This window comes from Phyllobates terribilis, unplaced genomic scaffold, assembly GCF_046119375.1.
Source record: "Phyllobates terribilis strain yellow unplaced genomic scaffold, ASM4611937v1 Scaffold_2__4_contigs__length_985480577, whole genome shotgun sequence".
Taxonomy (NCBI): Eukaryota; Metazoa; Chordata; class Amphibia; order Anura; family Dendrobatidae; genus Phyllobates; species Phyllobates terribilis.
In genome coordinates, this window is record NW_027362762.1 from 818,457,506 (window position 1) to 818,473,307 (window position 15,802).

Genomic DNA, 15,802 nt, shown 5'->3' on the forward strand with positions numbered 1-15,802 from the left:
TCTCTGAGCAGTGTCTGGGAGGCTGTGGTTGGTGCTGCCCAAAAAGTTGATTGTAAAAAGATTTAGAAGCTGACAGACGCCATGAATGGAAGACTTATCACTGGGCGACTATATTGATCACTTATATGTTTTTGAAATATAAGAAATGTATTTTGTACATTTTGAGTTGTTCAGTTATTCTCAATTTAACAAATGAAACAAAAACATTGAGATGGGAAAATTTAAGTTTTTCATTTAGTTGCATTCTGCACGCTAATAGTTGCCCAATAATTCTGCACGTATAGATATTCTCCTAAGAAAGATAAAATCTCACTTTTTAAAAAAATATTCAGGTGCATTAACTTTTTGTATTCACCCACAGCTCTGTAGTTATTCAATCATAAAATGAATCATCAAAATTACAAATTACCTAGTAATTGTGCACATGGTGCAGATACATGGCTATTTGTGGGCTGTATCACACATGATAGGAGTAGATACATGACTATATGGACTATATCACACATGATAGGATTAGATATATTGCTCAATGGACAATCACTATGATCTCAACGTCCTGTCATTGCAGTGCTCAGATCACACTAAGTGCTCACGAGGTTCGGGCACCAGGGCTGCAGCGGTGATTTCATACAGAGATGTGTACTCTCCGCTGGATGATGTCACCGCTGCAGCCCTGGTACTTGGATCTGATGAGCACTCACTGGTTATTACTGTGATCTGTGCACCGCAAGGACATGACAGCTTCCCTCAGATCACAGTAGTGAGCTGTCACCAGGTCTGGGCACCAAGATTATGTCAGTGACTCCATCCAGCAGTTGTGATGGCAGTTGGTGTGGACCCACTGCGCCACTGGCTGGGCTTACTCTGGAGGGGCCTGACTATGTAACTACCTGGCCTTCACTAGAGCCTCCGATAGTGAGGATAGGCTTGGGCCATTAGGGTAGTCATCAGTAGTCACCACGTGCCAGTCCAGAGCAGTGCTCGGACCTGCAGCAGCTGACCGGAGGGTCAGGCACAAGGCGAAGCATTGAGGGCAAAGACAGAGACGTGGTCAGTACAGGGTAGGGGCGGGCAGCACAGATTCAGAATATGAAGCCAAGGTCAGGAGCGGAGAGATCAGTCAGAACAAGTAAACAAGCCAGGTCAGTAACAGGAGAGTCAAACGATAATACACTTTGGCAGGAAACTAGAGACAGACTGAAACTAGAACCTAACTACAGGCAAGGTGTGGAAGAAGGAGCTGCATAATATATTGAATGCTCTCATGGGATCGACTAGGGAAGCAAAACTCTGCAGGATACAGTGAGTTAAATTTCTGCAGAGTCTGGCTGTGCCTCCTTATAGCCAGGTAGAGACTCACCAGCAACAGGGGAATGCAGCAGACCCGGGAGTGCTGCAAGAGGCAGTTCAGTGCGATGGCCTGACACTGGGTGGAGCAGAACGTTGAACACAGCGAGTATAATGCCGATAAGATGGTGTGCGAGTTACCGGCGTGAAAACGGTGAGTACATGTCACTGGATGAAATCACCGTTGCAGCACTAGTACATCGACCTGATAAGCACTCACCCCTCATTACTGTCTTCTGAGCGCTGCAATGACATGACGGCACTGCTCAGATGACAGCAATTACAGATGAAAGAGGGAAATTGTAACCCAACTGAGCTACTATAAGAAGATGGTGCCGAGCTCCACCTACAACTGTGAACTGAGCACACCCAGAAGCGGGCCCAGTTTACAGGTGATACAGCCACAGGCTAGGAGATAGGGTTGGGCACAGACAGGCTCCTAAAAGAGGCAGCTGCATTCGCTGAGTAAATGTCGTGCTCTAACACACACCAACAAATAAATATGGCAGCCCTCAACGTCTCAGGAAAAAAGTTATAAAAAAAAAATACAACATTTAATTTTATACATTTATAAATAAACTTTTTAAAGTAAAAGTCCTAACAATTAAAAAAAATTGACACACTTTCCTTTAAATCAAAATACATCTACATTTATATATAATCTTCATAAAACACAAAGTTAAACTTTAAGGCTATGTGCCCATGTTGCAGAAATGAAGCAGAAAATTTCTGCTTCATTTCTGCAATTAAAAATGCGTTTTTCGCGCGTTTATCGTGCGATTTCCACATGCGGAATTGCCTTGCGTGTTTTAATGCATTGCAAAAGGCAATTCCGCTTGCGGAAACGCAAAATTAAATGACATGCTGCGGATTTTTGAGCGCAGCATAAACGCTGAGGAAAAATCCGCAGCATGTGCATAGAACTTGCGGAATCCCCTTGGGGACCATGGGGTGCGGATTACCTAGCGTTTCACAAGCGTTTACGCTGCGGAAATTCCGCAGCATAAACGCTTGAAAAACGCTACGTGGGCACCCAGCCTAAAAGCTAATAATACCTATGAATAATATCTTTACTGGGAAAAGATTCCCGTATACCAGGAATACAGAGGTGGGGGGTGCGGGGGAGTATAGAAAAATCTTGTCATTTGTTGATGTGCGCAAACAAGAGTGATGAAATATCAAACAGTGAGGCGGATAAAAGCAGAGGTCCGAGAGCACATCATAGACGGGTGTCAGAGGGTCCAGTGATGAGAGCTCCGCTGCTCCCTGCTCTGCTGCTCTGGGGGGCAGCATGCTTTGCCCAGGCTGCAGAAGGTAGGTGGGCAAACAAATGAGGTTTTGTCTATCTCTAAGGCCTCATTCACACATCCGTGTTGTATCCGTTTATTTCACTGACAAAACACACACCAATTATAGTCTATGGTGCTATTCACATGTCTGTTTTTTCCGGCATCATGAATTGAAAGGGACAATACAAGTCTATGGGTCTGTGAAAAACACGTACAGCACATGAATGGCATCAGTGTGCGGTCTGTATGTAACATTGCAATTGATAGAAGCCTTGTAATTTATTTATTTATCCACCCGTGAAAAACACTGATGGCAAAAATTTAAACACGGACCATGTACTGATCCAAAACACAGGTAACACCGGTACCATTTCTTCACAAACGTGTTTAAACACAGACGTGTGAACGAGGCCTAAGGCTGTAGCTTTAGTGTATTAAATTCTACTTAAAGAGGTTTTAAGTACATTTTTGTAAATGGCCGACATTGCATAAAAGTACCAGGAGTAAGATTTACCAAACCACATAACACAGGAGCAGCTACAGTTTGGTAAAGATGAGTTTTCGGCCAAATTTCAATGTCTGTGAAACACAATGTTATAACTCATTATTTCTACCTGGATTACCTCTATTATAAACTCTTACTTAGGCCACGTTCACACTATCAGTATTGGTCAGTATTTTACATCAGTATTTATAAGCCAAAACCAGGAGTGGAGCAGTCAGAGAAGTATAGTAGAAATACGTCACCACTTCTGTATTTATCACCCACTTCTAGTTTTGGCTTACAAATACTGATGTAAAAAACTGACCAAATACTGAACGTGTGAACGTGGCCATAGGGCTCATTCAGTCTCCAGTGATTTTCTTGTACGGTCTGAGTTTCATAAGTTCTTTTTATCAGATTTTAATCAGTTTTTCTTGGATGGAAAAAAAACTGATGAAGGTTTCTCAACATTCTCATATCTTGGAGTCTGTGAAAAATGGACCGCACATGGATTGATCCAAAATGCAGTTCAAAGTCGGACAAGTGTATTTTATTCTGTGCCGACCACTCGGAGAGCAAAACTATACAGATATCATAAACTACCATTGGTGTATGTTCTATCCGTGAAAAACCCTGATAGAAGAAACATGTGAAAAACTGATGTCTGAATGAGCCCTAAGTGTTTAGAGGCGGCCAAGCTTGTGCGTTTCTCTGCTCAGTTTCCTCATCTTTGACTTGTCAGAGGAGAAGGACGTCATTGTACACGGTCAGCGTCTTCTCAATATGCAACACGTATATCATTATGTGCTTTATTTTACTAAACATAATATTATTTGAGGGGTAACTCCTTTATGTTCCGTTGCATAACGCGATTTTGTTCAGCTCAAACACTAATGCCAAGGATTCATGTTACATTGTAAACCATAGTAGCCTTTCTGCAGAGCAACTAATAGGATATTAAGAGGGATATTTTTTTATTTTTTATCAACACTGTTTGCCAGGAACTTCTTTTTTTTATACTGGATGCATTAGAACATTACAAAATTAGTTGTAAAAGAATAAGCTAGGTAATGAAGTACTGTTATCTTACATGAAACAATGTGATTTACTTATGCCTTTCTCTATATTATTATTATTATTATTATTATTTATATTATTTCACAGTTCTAAAACTTAGGATATGGAAAATCCCATTCCTTTTTATAGAAATAACAAGGGGCATTGACCTTCTCAGAGTCAACAGATGTGCAGAAACTGCAAATAAGCATGTGACTGAACCGGACAAGGACATGACGATCAAAGGGCTTTGGATTAGATACCAATGTTAAATGTTGCGACAATAAAATGTCATCATGGACATAACAACTTTACAAAAATATGACTGATGGGTTTGTTGGAACAAGTGATGAAGGAAAGTAACCGTCCACAAAATATGATTCTGTCTAGGGCAGAAGACAAGGCAAAGGAAGTTAAAGGGACTCTGACAGCTGATGCATGCTGCCCCATCCAGTACAGCATATATCAGGCCCTGGCTGTATGTTTTGAGTCATATATGTTTAATTCTGAAACACTGCAGCATTTCAGAGAAAAACATTCTTTGAAAGCTGTCAGAGACTAGTCGGACAGGCGGGTTCCTGGTTGCTTCTTCCCTCCCGCAGCCAGCGACTGACAGATCTCTCCCTGCATGCGCGTGTATGAAGAGACCTGTTACTCCAAGGTAGCGGGCGGGTAAAAGCCACCATGGACCCGTCTGTCCAACTAGTCTCCTGTGCAGCTTGGTCCCTGATTGGTTTTAAGCCATGATTTTTTTCTGAAACGTAGCAGTATTTCAAAGTTCAACATTTGTGACTGAGATCATGCTGCCCGTGTCTGGTACATACTGCCCATGGATCGGGAAAAACAGCAGAATTTCATTATTATTAGAATGCAGGATGTTCATTAAAGAAGTTATCCACTACTTGAACAACTCCTTCTCATACCCCACGTTTGGCCCCCATAAAATAAAAAAAAACTTATACTCACCTCCCGTACCGGCGCCGTTCCCGCGGTGTTGGCACTCGCTCTCCCCGGGGCTCCCGTGCGGTTGTTGTGACGCCGTTGCCCATCACTGTCCCAGCCTTCGGACAAATTGAACACGAAGAGGAAGTGAGAGATCAGCTACAGCCAGGACTTCATGTTCATGTTCGAGTTGTCCGAAGGTGGAGACAGTGACGCCAGCGCTGATTGGGCGCCGCGGTCACATGTCCCAACACCGCACGAGAGCCCCGGACCACGAGTGCTGACACCGCGGGAACGGCACCGACATGGGAGGTGAGTATAACCTTTTTTATATTATCAGGGACAAACATTTAGATCAAAAAGGGGTTGTCCTAGTAGTGGAGAACTCCTTTAAAGATAACGCTCAAGTTTCTGGTGGAGACGCAGTAGTTCATGTTTTCCTAAAGACTGTATAAGGCCTCCTTCACATGTCCGTATAAAACAACTATGTGAGAAACCAGTACTGGTGTCATCAGTGTGACATCAGTATGCCATCCGTGTGTCCGTTTTTACCATCAGTGTGATCATCAGTGTTCCAGTATGAATAAAGAAAGAAAGAAATTATAAAGCTTCTCCTATACTTTGCAGTGTTAAAGATGGATGGCACACGGATGCTGTATGTATTTTTCACAGACCCACAGACTTGTACTGACCTTTGTCATCCATGCTGCCGGAAAAAAACTGACATGTCTCCGTGTCTTTTGTATGGACACGCGGTCCATGTAAAAGCACAGACATGGGATTAGCACCATAGGCTATAATGGGTACGTGTGGGATCCGTGAAAAAAACAGACACCACATGTACTACATGTGCTGGAAACACGGACGCGTGAAGGAGGCCTTAGTCTATGGACACTTTTCTGTCCATTAACTTCCATTTATTTTAGCTGCCATAAAGAATAGGCGTCCTGATGAACTATCCATGCAGACAGTAGTGGGAGGAGGTGAGTGCCTCCAATATTGTAGCACTTACTGAAGTTTTTAAACACATATAGAGACAAAATATTGGTCTGTCTAATTCCATGGAGAAATGTCCTACCCCCTATCATGGCTGCACTTGTGACTATCCTACAAGAATCTGGATCTCTGGCTGATTATCAGTAGTATGTGTTCTTGGTGTCATACGGAAACTGTTACGATAACTTCAACTTTCACACATTGTAACGTGTCTGAATTAGATTTTTCCTTGTTGCAGAGTCCTGTGTAGGGCGATGTTTAGAAGGATTTAATGGTGGCAAGAAATGTCAATGTGATAACTTATGCATATACTACAAGAGTTGCTGCCACGATTACATTTCAGTCTGCAAACCAAAAGGTAAGAATTTAATGGGAGTCTGTCAATCCAAAAAAAACCACACGATCAGGCAAATTTTTTTTTTTTTGCACGGCAGTTTTTCCTCCTCTTTTTCCATCTCATTTTTATTTTCCTATTGCCATAGCCTTATGAGCGCTTGTTTTCTGCTGGATGAATGTTGAATAACATCATTTTACTACATAATAAACTGAAAAATCCCCACATTTTTGAAAAATAAGAATGATTGAAAAAAAAAAAAAAAAAAAACAATTCCGCCATTATATTGTTTGGATTTTTTTTTTATGGTATTCATTATGTGGTAAAAATGAACCAGCAGTATAATTCTCCAGGTCAGTAGAAATACAGTGATGCCAAAGTTTTTTGTTATTGAAAGCGAATGTGTCACAAATTCTTTTAAAAGAAAAATGGTTTGAATTTACGTTAAAAAGTTTATTAATAAGTATATGAAATTAAATGGCATAAAAATTTTTTTTAACTCTTTAACTTACAATACGACCGCTGATCGGTAAAACCTTTACTGGTCAGTGGTTGTTTAAATGTCTGTTTAGACAGGTAGACCAAAGTGAACGATACGCACAGAGAGATCTGTAACTGATCGCTCAGTGCGCTGCCATGGTTCTCCACACTGCCAATAATGATTTTTTTGCACTGCGCAAAAGATCATTTCACCTGATGAACAAGCATTTTGTCTGTTCATCGAGTGATCAGCAGCCTGTTTACACTGCAAGAGTATCATGAAATTAAGGTTTTTAAAAACATTTCTTCCTGATTATCTTGCACTGTAAATGCAGCTTCAGTGCCAGAGCATGACACTTAGGCCACGGCCCCACTATCAGTATTTGGTCAGTATTCTGTCAGTATTTTTTCTCAAGAGTGGGAGCCAAAACCAGGTGAGGAACAATCAGAGAAAAGGTATAATAAATGCAGAATTGGTGACTTGTTTCTATTATAGCTTTTCTCTGATTGTTCCTCACCTGGTTTTGTCTCCCACTCCTGAAAAAAAAATACTGACCAAACACTGATAGTGGGGCCGTGGCCTTGCACACAGGAAATGTGTCAAGCCCCGGCCATAGGAGACTGTGGTCGGTGACTGAACCTATCTCCTATACTGTTGCTGCCTCAGCTGTGAGCTGAGCTCACCCCAGTTCACAACTATAGGTGGCGCCAGACACCATTTTATTGTAACCAAGTGCTATTCGCTACAATGGCTACAATTTTCCTCTGCCACCTGTAATTACTGTGATCTGAGCAGAGCTGTAATGTATTTGGGCCACTCATATCATAGTAATAATTAATAAGCGCTCGCTCACCAAGTCCGGGCACCAGTGTTGTGGCAGTGATTTAATTTAGTGATATGTGGATGAAACCGCTGGATGAAGTAACCTCCGCAGCCCTGGTGTCCAAACCTGATGAGTACTGACCGGTAATTACTGTGATCTGTGCGGAGCAGTCATATCCTTGCGGCGGCAGCGCTTAGGTCACAGTTACCATTGAGTGCTCACCAGATCTAGGCACCAGGGATACAGCTGTGACTTCATCCAGAGGTGAGTACATGGCACTGGATGAAATCACCACTCCAGCCCTTGTGCCCTGACCTGTGCTCACTACTCACCAATTATTACTATGATCTGAAAGTTTCAACCGTAATGACATGAAGGACCCCTCAGATCACAGTAATCACCATGTATCTAATACTATTATGATATGTTGTGATACGGTCCACTGAACTGTGCATCTACTCCAATCAAGTGTGATACAATCCAGAGCCATGTATCTAATTAACAGCTTGAATCTAATCAAGGACAAAACTAATGGTTTTCCACATTCTTCCAAGACTAACTAACAGGCATGCTATTTTTTGAGGTGTGGACATTAACTAGAGTTGAGCAAAAAGATTTTCAGGCCCTAAACCATTGGTCTTGTGAGAGCCTCAGTGACTCTACTGATTAGTAGACCCCACATGGTCATTACTTTCCTGCATGACGCACACTTGACGTCCCGACAAGCCAAGGGAAGCAGCAGGGATGTAGGACACAGCCAGCCTGAAGATCTGCAGAGCCGGCGGTAATAGCTGGCTATGTCCTGCTCCACTGCTGCCTTCCTGGGCATTCGCACTTACTGCCCATTGTCAGGGAAGCAGGGATCTGTAAAAAGCCGGCGGTAACACCTCCATACAAGTCATACCCACATGTGAGTGATAACATGATTAGTCTGGGGAAAACAACGCCCTCAAAACTAGTCACCCAGTAATTAGAATATCGCCACTGCAGTTATAAAATTGACTTGTTGGCATATGAAGAAATCAATATGACACTAAAAGGGCTTGTTAGGGAGGGTATAAAGATAGCAATAAATGCATGATGGTGGTTTGGGGGCCATGGAGAAGCAGTCAGGTTCCATTCAAGTGCTGCAAATCTCTAATAATAACAGATAAGAAGTTCTACCTTATTTTGTGGATGATGATGGCTTTCAGATAGATCTTTTATTGTGATTATATCTATCATATCAAGCTTACTATGTACCAGAACAATTGTTTACAATGGGCAGACCCAAATTTCAGTTCATTGCATTTAAAAGCTGTGAGGGTGGGTACAATTTATAACCTTCTGTAAAACAATTTGCAAAGTTTGTGACTCCCCTGAATTTTTGGATCTCAGTCTACTTATACTTGGTAGCATTAGTCATCATGGTATTTTTTTAAGAACCCAGACAAGACATTTACTAGGAGTAGAAATAAAAAGGAAAATATAAGTACTGTATGTCAAGTTCCTATCAAAAGACCCTCACTAACCATTAAGTCACGCTATAATAATGCACTACTATATACACACGTGGTTAAAATTGTTGGTACCCCTCGTTTAATGAAAGAAAAACCCACAATGGTCACAGAAATAACTTGAATCTGACAAAAGTAATAATAAATTAAAAATCTATGAAAATGAACAAATGAAAGTCAGACATTGCTTCTCAGCCCTGCTGCCACAGATTTAAAAAAAAAAAATAAACTCATGAAATAGGCCTGGACAGAAATGATGGTACCCCTGAAATGAATGTGACAAAAGGAACATGTTTAATCAAGTTGTGTCCACTAATTAGCATCACAGGTGTCTACAATCTTGTAATCAGTCAGCGGGCATGTATATAGGGCTGCAGATACTCACTGTGCTGTTTGGTGACATGGTGTGTGACGCGCCCCTGGGCCTGTGTCGCGCTGCGATGCGCACGCGGGAGCTTACCCGGAGCCGGATCTCTTGAGGGTTGTAGTCTTGTGGCGGCGACCCGGTCCGTGCCCAGGGAGTCAAACTGAGCGGCGATGTATTCGTAGTAAATAGTTGATGACTACGCCACCCGTTGAGTGCAGCCAGGAAGCTGCTGCTGCAGGGCAGACCGCTGAGGCCGGTGGTAGTATAACCCCCAACGGGAGGGGTATGGCCTCAGGGCAGCCGACGTGGATGATGGGGGTAGCAGGAACCACTCAGAGACGGTACGGTGTAGTTCAGGGTCTTTTACTGGTAACAATGACAGACCCTCCCGGAGTACTTGCTAGCAAACGGGGCCTGGTCAGTCTTTGAGCAGATGGGATCTCCCCTGGCCAGGCGTAGTTGTAGGCCTCCCAAACTGACTGTACTCTTCTGGCTACCTTGCTAGAAGCTGATGTAAGTAGCCCACGTCCCTGAGTGTACCGTGTGGTGCTCACCCGTATGGCCGGTGACTCGGGGCCTTCTAATGGCTTCCGCTCCACGATGGCGGTGCTGGTCCCACGCGTGTGACCGTGCCTTCGGGCTTCTGGGCCAGAGGACCTGAAATCCCCTGCCTGACGGATTCTGCTGCTGGGTAGGAGTTAGTCCCCACAGCCTCGGACGCCGGGTCCGGTAAAGAATCTTCTTAGTCAGGGCGAGCTTTACAGCTGCCAGCCCCTGACTCCTTGTAACTCTGCTGTTTCCTATGCTGCTTCTTGTCTCCACTCTCCTTGTCTGACTCACCCTGCCTCAGCCCCGGGTTTATACAGGGGAAGTTCTTCCCCTCCCAAGACTGGGCAGGAGGTGTGGCATGCACAGGATCCCTGACCAAAGGACCTCCCACCTGCTCTCAGACATAACATTACATTACTGTGGAAAACCAGACCCCTGGGGTGCCACATTCCCCCCTAGTGAAATTTAGTACTCCGGGACTAAACACATTTAGAAAAACATAACAAGGCAAAAACATTAATAATACAATAAGAAAACATATAAGATGGTTACGGCGTGTCCGCAACCGGGTGCAGTTTTGAAAAGCAAGGTGTCCATTTCACCAAAACAGGGAGACGTAACCAGGTAGGGGTCTGTCCTACCCCGAGTCCTTAACAGTCTCTAGTCCATCCTGGGTTACGCTCCAACTATGTACAAGGATTCCCGGTAAATCCACCAAGGACTCCTAAAAAGAACTAGAAACACAAAATTATACACAAGCAACTATAACCAAGTAAACATTATAAGATAGCTTAAACATTTAGATCCTCCAACGTGCGGGTAGCTGGCCTCTAGTGGCCCTAGTGGACCTACGGAGCTGACTGTCTGGCCCTGAACTACAGGGTGTAGGAGCTGTCAAGGGTAAACTGGGCAGCTGTCTATGGGCCCTCTGGCTCACTAGGGGTATGGCAGGCTCACTATAAGCAGAGGGTTGATTTTCCGGGTCTGCTTGTGTAGAGTCTTCTGCCTCCTGGACCGGCTGTTCTTCCAGCTCTACCGGTTGCTCCATAGGTTCTTGGGATGATGGTTGGAGAAAGGTGAGTACGGGTACCACAACTGCACCATTGACTTGAGTCCAAGACCGAGGGAAGTCCCCGAGCACGGTACTAACCATATCTTCCCTTTCCTCTACGGGTCGATGGTCTTCTTGTTCCTCTTCAGGGTTCCTCAGTTGTTCGGGACACTTCTTCAGGTGGTCCCGGGATACAATGGCTGTGGTTTCCCCTCCGTCTTTACTGATGGTACAGACCTTCGGGTTTTCGTGGCTTGAGGGCAGTACGGTGTACGGGTCCTTCTCCCACTGGTCGTCCAACTTGTGGAGCCGTCTCTTCCTCTTCAAGACCTGCTCTCCGGGTACCAGGGGAACAGCGGGAGCATACTGGTTGTAAGTTTTCTCTTGTCTTTCCCTAGCCTGACAGAGACTTCGCTCCACGCTCTCCTGTACTCTCCGGTATTGCTGCTGCCTCTCTGTGTCCCAGTCTGTTTCTGGTGAAGTGTCCTCGGGGGTCAGGACTCCCATTTCCAGGTCAACAGGTAACTTACCAGGTCTTGCCCTCATTAGGTAAGCCGGGGTACAGTTGGTGGAACCTACCGGGATGTGGTTGTATAGGTCCACCAGATCGGGCAACTTTTCAGGCCACAGACTGCGTTCTTCCAGGGGCAACGTTTTTAGAAGATCCATTACCACCTGGTTCATTTTTTCACAAAGTCCATTAGTCTGCGGATGGTAGGGTGTCGTCCTTATCTTCCGGCAGCCATACAGATTGCAGAATTCCTGAAAGACCTCCGCTTCAAAGGCAGGTCCCTGGTCCGTCAGCACTTGGTCTGGGTACCCGTGTGGACGGCAGAAGTGCTGCTGGAAGGCTCTAGCTGCTGTTTGAGCCGTTAAGTCCTTGACGGGGACGACAACCAAGAACCGGGAGTAATGATCCACGATGGTTAACGCGTAGACGTAGCCACTTCTGCTTGGGGTCAGTTTTACATGATCCAAGGCTACCAGTTCCAACGGTTGCCGGGTGACGATGGACTGCAGGGGAGTCTTCTGGCTGGCTCGGTCCTTCCTTCTCAGGTTGCACGGGCCACAATCTCTGCACCACTTCTCGATGGTTCCCCTCATGCCTACCCAGTGGAACCGCTCGCGCAGCAGGAACTCCAGCTTTTTCCACCCAAAGTGTCCAGCTCCGTCGTGGTATGCCTCCATCACCATGGCTGCGTCTCTTCGTGGCACCACTACTTGCCAGAGTAATTCATGCGTCCGGGAGTTAACCATTCTGCGGCACAACTTCCCTTTGTAAAGGAACAGTCGACTCTTCTCTGCCCATAGTTGTTTGGCTTCCTCCGGAGCGTCTAGTTCAAGGCGAGCCTCCGGCCGAGTCAGCATCTCCTTCACCAGTCGGACGGCAGGGTCGCTGTCTTGCGTTTCCGCCCAGTTGTAGTGGGGTAAGGGGTTCAACGTAGCAGCCTGCTTACTCCTTACCCGGTGGGAATACTGAATAGTCCCATGACGGTGGAACGCAGGGAGTTCAACTTCTTCCAGTCCCTCCGGATCTTCTCCTCCGTCCGGCAGGTTGGGCATCCTGGACAGGGCGTCCGCGTTGGTATTGGAGCGTCCTGCCCGGTATTTAATTGTGAACTCGTAGTTGGACAGACGGGCCATCCACCTCTGCTCCAGGGCACCGAGTCTTGCCGTGTCCAGGTGTGTCAGCGGGTTGTTATCCGTGTACACGGTGAACCGGGAAGAAGCGAGGTAATGCTTAAAGCGCTCAGTGATTGCCCATACTACGGCCAGGAACTCTAACTTAAATGAGCTGTAATTCTCGGGGTTCCTTTCGGTGGGTCGCAGTTTTCGGCTGGCGTAGGCGATTACTCGTTCCTTCCCCTGCTGGATCTGGGACAGTACGGCTCCTAGCCCGATGTTACTGGCGTCGGTGTAGAGGATAAAGGGCTGGCTATAATCCGGGTACGCCAGGATTTCGTCCCCCGTGAGGGCCATCTTCAGCTGGCGGAAGGACTCTTCTTCCAGCTCTTCCCATTTGAAGGGCGGCTTCTGGTTCTTGGCCTTCCGGGACTGGCCTATCAGGAGGTCCTGCATAGGTGCTGCCTTTTTGGTGAAACCGGGAATAAACCTTCGGTAGTAGCCTACCAACCCGAGGAACTGCCGCACTTCCTTTACGCTGGAGGGGCTTGGCCATTCCTTAATTGCGGTGATTTTATCAGGGTCGGGAGCCACTCCGTCAGCGCTCACTACGTGTCCCAGGTACTGCACCTTTGGTTTCAGGAGGTGACACTTGGAGGGTTTCACCTTTAGGCCGTAACTCGCCAGAGCCTCGAACACTTCCGCCAGGTGTTTCAGGTGGTCCTCATACGTCTTGGAATATACGATGACATCGTCCAGGTACAACAGGACCGTCTCGAAGTTTCTGTGGCCCAGACAACACTCCATTAGGCGTTGGAAGGTTCCTGGTGCGTTGCAGAGTCCGAACGGCATGCAGGTGAACTCGCTAAGTCCCATCGGGGTGGTGAATGCGGTCTTCTCCCGGTCCGCCTCTGCTACAGGAACCTGCCAGTACCCGCTAGTGAGATCCAAGGTAGAGAAGAAGTTAGCAGATCTTAAAGCAGCCAATGACTCCTCTATCCTTGGTAAGGGGTACGCATCCTTGTGTGTGATACGGTTGATTTTCCGGTAATCTACACACATCCTCATGGTGTTGTCTTTCTTTTTGACTAAAACTAATGGGGCTGCCCAGGGGCTACAACTATCCCGGATTACCCCAGCCTCCTTCATGTCTCTAAGCATCCCCTTGGCGTGTTGGTAATGTGCAGGGGGTACGGGTCGATACCTCTCTTTTATGGGAGGATGATCTCCCGTGGGGATGCGATGTTCTACCCCCTTGACTCGCCCGAAGTCTAACGGGTGTTTACTAAACACTCTCTCATACTCTTGAACCACCCGATAGACTCCTTGTTTCTGATGTGAGGGAGTGGAGTCAGTACCCAGATGTAGTTGCTGACACCAGTCCTCCATGTCTTTCTTAGAGCCGTTACCTTCCTCCGGGTGAGATGGAGGCAAGGGTTCCACAGATTGTATAGAATTTTGATTAGTGATATATAATTTGGCTAGCGTGGCATACCGGGGCAGGTACACTTCCCTCTCCCCGATATTTATTATGCGAACGGGCACCCTCCCATGGCGTACATTGACGACCCCCCGTGCTGTCAAAATGGTGGGCCTACTGTCTGAGTAAACTGGTTCTACCATTGCCTGGTAATCTCTACCTCTCAGACCAATAGCTGCCCGGCACCAAATCATCATTTCACTTTTTGGGGGCATGGCAATAGGAAAAAGGGTCACACATTCTTACGCTACCAATCTCACCGCCGGAGAGTTCCACTTGTTGCCGTTGCATCAGTGCCCAGATCTCTTTCTGGAGCACCCGCTGCTCGCCGGAGCTGGCATTCTTGGCAACCTGCTGTAAAAGGAAAATCACCTCTGCAAGACAATTTTCAATTACATTAGTTCCTAGAGTTATTTTTGGGTGACTCTCATGTTTATCAATATCTACAATGATCAGTCCCTGTGCGGCCAGTTCGACTCTACCAATTTTGATGGTCACCTCTTTAAATCCGATCTGTGGCACGGGCTGACCATTGCTGGCGATGATACTCAAGTCGTCGTCGGGGTAGCGGGTAATATCCGAGTCATTCCAGTACTGCTTGAAGAGCACGTACGGGATGGTGGTGACCTGTGACCCGGTGTCCAGTAGGGCACTCATGGGAATGCCATCCAGTACCACAGGCAAGACTGGACGTCCTCCCACATATCTGTCGCGCCAGTTCGATGGGCCTGGTGATCTTTTTCCTGGGGGTTGGCCCTCTACCCCAGGTTGTGCCCGTTTAAAGAACAGTACCTTTCCATATGTCCGGGTTGATTGCAGCGGCGGCAGATGGGTCGTCCGTCCTCGCTGTATCGGTCACTGGGTCTTCCTCTGGCCGGTGGGGTCCTCCTTGGTCGACGCCACGGGATGTCCTCCGGTCCGGATGCCAGCTGGATCTTCCCTGGGGTGGAAACCTGTAAAGACTGCACAGTTCGGGTTAAAGCAGCAACGCTCTTAGCTAGCTCTTGGACCTGATGGTGTAGGTCTGGAGCCGGGTCATTGTCCAAAGCCTGCGCATCAGCTCCCACAGGCCCTGCTGACAAGGGCGCCGCCTCCTGGTAGTAAGTGGTAGTGGGGCGTCTGTGGGTCACAACGCCACCTGGTGCCGGTTCTCGGAGCACCCGGATGGCTCTGTCCTTGAACTGTGCAAAGTCCAGATGGGGATCCTGTAAGGCCATTGCCCGCAACTGGGTTCGGTGGGCATTGCAATATAAACCCTCTATAAATTGTTCAGTCAACAGCCTGTCCTCGTTTCCCACCCCATCAGGGTCGGTCTGCTTTATGGCCCTCAGGGCCTCTTGTAGGTTTAGTGCATAGTCCCTTATACTCTCATGCGCTCGCTGCTTGCACCCGTAGAATCTAAGCTTAATCTCGGCTGAGGTGCGGGTATCAAAGGTGTCCTTCAGCCGGGTTAGTATCCCTGCGACAGTCTTCCTCCCAGGTGG

The 15,802-nt window shown here is 46.5% G+C and overlaps 1 protein-coding gene across 2 annotated transcripts in view; it reads left to right on the plus strand.

Annotated features, from left to right (window-relative positions):
• The first annotated feature begins 2,504 nt into the window (after window positions 1-2,504).
• VTN (vitronectin) overlaps window positions 2,505-15,802 on the plus strand; it is a 78,428-nt gene continuing 65,130 nt past the window's right edge. The window contains exons 1-2 of one of the 2 annotated variants that reach the window (XM_073667665.1): window positions 2,505-2,661; window positions 6,353-6,472. In XM_073667665.1, the coding sequence (XP_073523766.1) occupies window positions 2,595-2,661; window positions 6,353-6,472 (187 nt within the window). In that variant the 5' untranslated portion in view covers window positions 2,505-2,594. The remainder of the gene's footprint in view (window positions 2,662-6,352; window positions 6,473-15,802) is intronic. The other variant, XM_073667666.1, reaches the window with a different exon arrangement.